The 4,281-nt window shown below is 45.1% G+C and overlaps 1 protein-coding gene across 1 annotated transcript in view; it reads right to left on the reverse strand.

Moving 5' to 3' along the window:
- Nucleotides 1–3,795: 3,795 nt before the first annotated feature.
- Nucleotides 3,796–4,281, reverse strand: part of rasl12 (RAS-like, family 12) — an 8,992-nt gene continuing 8,506 nt past the window's right edge. Inside the window, exon 6 of the mRNA XM_063189572.1 lies at nt 3,796–4,153. Within this exon, the coding sequence (XP_063045642.1) occupies nt 3,805–4,153 (349 nt within the window). The 3' untranslated portion in view covers nt 3,796–3,804. The remainder of the gene's footprint in view (nt 4,154–4,281) is intronic.

Raw genomic sequence — 4,281 nt, forward strand, 5'->3', positions numbered from 1 at the left:
TGTGTGTGTGTGTGTGTGTGTGTGTGTGTGTGTGTGTGTGTGAGGGTCAAAGACGTCCAACATGACACTGTCCTTCAGTGCTAACAGATGCTTTTGCTTACTGTGACTGTGAAAGACATGACATTTCATTTTTTTTTTGTGAATGCATGAAAGCCAAGCCAAATAAGTAATTGAAACAGAATCTCCTTTTTTTGCATTTACAGTAAGCAAAAGTATCCGTTGCACTGAAGGACATGTTAGTCGTCTTTGACCTGTGTGTGTGTGTGTGTGTGTGTGTGTGAGAGAGAGAGAGAGAGAGAGAGAGAGAGAGAGAGAGAGAGAGAGAGAGAGAGAGAGAGAGAGAGACAGACAGAGAGAGAGAGAGAGGGAAGTGAATAATTCTATTTGACACAAAGTGATCCTTCTTTTTGTTCATCATGGTCATCAAGTTCATGTGATGGCAGCAGATGGTAGTGTTGCCCAAAGCCAACTACATGTCCACTACTGTATATTGCGTATACGTATTCACTACCATGCCTTGACTCACATGAACTCAAGTGTCATCCCTAAAAATATAAAGTGCAGGTCTTCAGAAATGGAGTTAGGGGGTTTTGCATCTGAACTCTTCATGTCCACTACTGTATATTGCCAAACGTATTCGCTACCATGCCTTGACTCACATGAACTCAAGTGTCATCCCATTCCTAACCCACAGGGTTCATTATGATGTCGTACCACCTTTTGCAGCTATTACAGCTTCAGGATAACAATTCCATGCAAACACCTTTGGGTTGAATTTAAAGGGACATTCCACCGGTGGAGACATGAATATGTATTGAAAGTGGGTCATATATGTAGTAGAATAGTAGCATAAATTTCTAATTTGGTGCCTTCTTGGCCGAGAAAAGGCAGAAAATGACTTTTTAGTGCTTGTGGATTTGTGACAACAATCCCCATAATGCATTGCAATGCTCAAGTTCCACAGGCCACACCCAGGCAGCTCTGCCAGTGACTTACTGGAGCCTCAATGCCAGTGATGTCAAAAGCACTAGCACACTGATCTGTGATAGGTCTGTTAGCGCATTAGGTCCAACCCCCTATGGGCGGGGTTGAAAGGGTGGGAAAAAGGCTTGTAGTCTTAACAGCAATCCACCTCTCTTACACTTCCTCCTACAATGATGCAAAATGACGATGTTTACATCATTGTAGGAGGAAGTGTTAAGAGGTGAATACGTATTTCTCCTGTCTCAGGTTCCACGTAGCTGGATATTTTTATATGTGGATATTTTTTTCTCCTGCTTGTATTGGTTTTTCATTGGTTTTTGCCTTCCGTTTCCACGTAGCAGATATTTAAAAATCCAGGAGCAGGAGAAAAAAATATCCTGTTTAGGGGTCTGAAACGCATTTGTTACAATGGAGGATTTTTTTTATCCACATGTTGCGTTTCTACGTAGCAGGAGGAAACAATACCCTGCAAAAAAAATATCCTGCTACTTGGAAACAGCACCTCAGGGGGAATTGAGAGAGTGTTGCACGACCATTCAAAAGTATGAGTGGGTGTCTAGCAGTGGAAAGCCTAATGCAAATGGGTGGAGTGTCCCTTTAAGAACACCTTTGGGTTGAATTAAAGTAAAGCACACTGTGTGTGTGTGTGTGTGTGTGTGTGTGTGTGTGTGTGTGTGTGTGTGTGTGTGTGTGTGTGTGTGTGTGTGTGTGTGTGTGTGTGTGTGTGTGTGTGTGTGCGCTTAAGAGAGTGTGTGTAGGACTGGGTACCGAAATTCAATTCTTTGATGGAACCGAATTAAAAGCTAAGGTTCTACTTGGCATCGAAACGTGCCTTGTCTGTCGGTTCCACGTTTCGGTTCCTGAAGTCTGACTGTCAGAGCCATCAAATGTGTGTTTAAGCACGCGGCCATTTCAGCCAATCACAAGTGTCACAAACTGACCACGCTCCTCCTCTTCCCGTTTCGCACCTCATTTAAACGACTGATAAGACAGCTGATTTTCAACCAGCTGATTGTACTATTGAGAAACAAAAACATGCCGTCGAAAGCGTGGCTATATTTCAGGAAAGTAGATAAGGAAGGAGCGCGCTGCAATATCTGCGATAAACTAATATCATGCAAGAATGGCAATACATCCAACCTGTTCAAACACCTGCTCTTGCATTCGATTAACTTGCGTGCAGAGAGTTGCAGCATCTTTACAACGGCAACACCGTCAACCTCAACTATGCCTGCAATACCGTCAACCTCAACCATGACCTCATGGTGGGGTTTTTTTGTTTGTTTTTTTACTGCTTTATTACACGTACAGTATATGAATTTAAAATGCCAGATGAACAATTCCAGTTTGATGCTGAACCTAGACTGTTTCACAGAACGTTACCTACTGTCAAAACAAACTGCATGAATTCATGACTTATGGCTGACTGGTTAGCAGCAATGGCTTGGCTACGTCAAAATGTGGATTAAAGTGACAGAATTACGAGGTGTTCCGGAGTCAAGAAAAGTTTTTTTAAAAGGTAAGGCAAGTTTTTAAAACGGTAGTCAGGGAAGTTGTGCGAGATCAATGTGGGGCTTGATTGACTGGGGATGACCGATACAGCTGTTCAATGCAGCTAGAGGAGACACATGATGCGTCTTAAGTTCAATTTTACACTTTGGAAATAAGTACACTGCACTAAGGTTTGACGAGACCAGCATCCCGTTGCACTAAAATAACGAGGCATGCACCTTTTGGGCTATGTTATGGAGCTATAGTGTCATACCGGCAGAGTGATCTACACTAGAAGCAAACTGATAGCCTACCGTGCATTCAGACAGTAAATACATCGAGTAGGCTAAACCAACGAAAACACTTCTGAGACTCATTCTTGTGCGTGATTGTATTCTCATACACTTCGGCTACGGTTGTGCAAGGTGTTTCAAATCAAGTCAATTTGTAAGTGCGGTGTGCACTCCGAGAAACCATCCCCAGTCAATCGAGCCCCACATTGATCTCGCACAACGTCTGCATGGTTGAACAGAACTTTTGATTCATGTAAATGCATCCATAGCCTACTTGTATGTAGTCCTATACCTAATGCTTTGAGTCAAGTTGCTGGCTTGAGCTCACATGTCAATAACTGGTTGTGACTCATGTAGACTAGCCTACAGGTTGTTTTTACCACTAGAAAGTGGCAATCTTGGGTCTCTGTTTTGGTAAGCTGTCGACAGACTGGGTAGCGTAGGCTACATTAAAAAATCATGTCAGGCAAGCTTGACATAGGATTGGTAGTACCAGAAGTGAAGTTGCACCGTACAGCAGAACAATTTTAATCAGACATGAGTACATTTATCAGTATCAAAACCGTTTATTATACTTGCCAAGCCATGCCGAGAGGACAACTTGCAGCATGCAATTAATCATGAATGCTGTATAGAATTAAATGCCTTTAACCCGCCATTGCTTAAGTCACAATGAGCGCCGCCTTGTGGCAGGCAGGGGAACTCATGATTTACAAACCAGTTACGCTATCTACTGGCCACTTTGGGTAACTGCAGGTTTAATTCAGGTTTTCTAGGAACCGAAAATGGAACCGTTCTGGTGTGTGGGTGTGTGTGTTTAAGAGAGAGAGAGAGAGTGTGTGTGTGTGTGTGTGTGTGTGTGGCTTAGGGTAACTCTGTGTGTGTGTGTGTGTGTGTGTGTGTGTGTGTGTGTGTGTGTGTGTGTGTGTGTGTGTGTGTGTGTGTGGCTTAGGGTAACTCTGTGTGTGTGTGTGTGTGTGTGTGTGTGTGTGTGTGTGTGTGTGTGTGTGTGCGTGCGCGCGTGTGTTCCCCCATCTCAGAAGATCTTAAATCCCTTGAGCAGTGTGAGTGTGGGGGCTCTGCGTTTGCTCTGAGCTCTAGACGACTTGACGGTCACCAGCTTGGCCGTGGCGGGGGCGGGCATCTCCTTAAAACAGGGCGGGGCCACCTGGGGGGTCGCGGTCATGTGACCCAGGAGGGGGCGGTCCTCGGTGATGAAGAGGGGCCGAACAGGAAGTGACCTCATGGCCTCGCGTGACCTCACTTCCCTCACGGCCTCGTGGAAGACGTGCTGAACGGAGAGGAAGTCCAGACAAGCCGAGACCTCGAAGAAGACGCAGCCGAACCGAGCGGCCAGCGCGGCGCCCTCACACTTACTCACCTGCCTAATGGAGGACACACACACACGCAAACACACACACACACACACACACACACACACACACACACACACACACACACACACACACACACACAGACATAAATGAGAAACCTCGAAGAAGACGCAGCCGAA

Source organism: Engraulis encrasicolus, chromosome 23, assembly GCF_034702125.1.
Source record: "Engraulis encrasicolus isolate BLACKSEA-1 chromosome 23, IST_EnEncr_1.0, whole genome shotgun sequence".
NCBI lineage: Eukaryota > Metazoa > Chordata > Actinopteri > Clupeiformes > Engraulidae > Engraulis > Engraulis encrasicolus.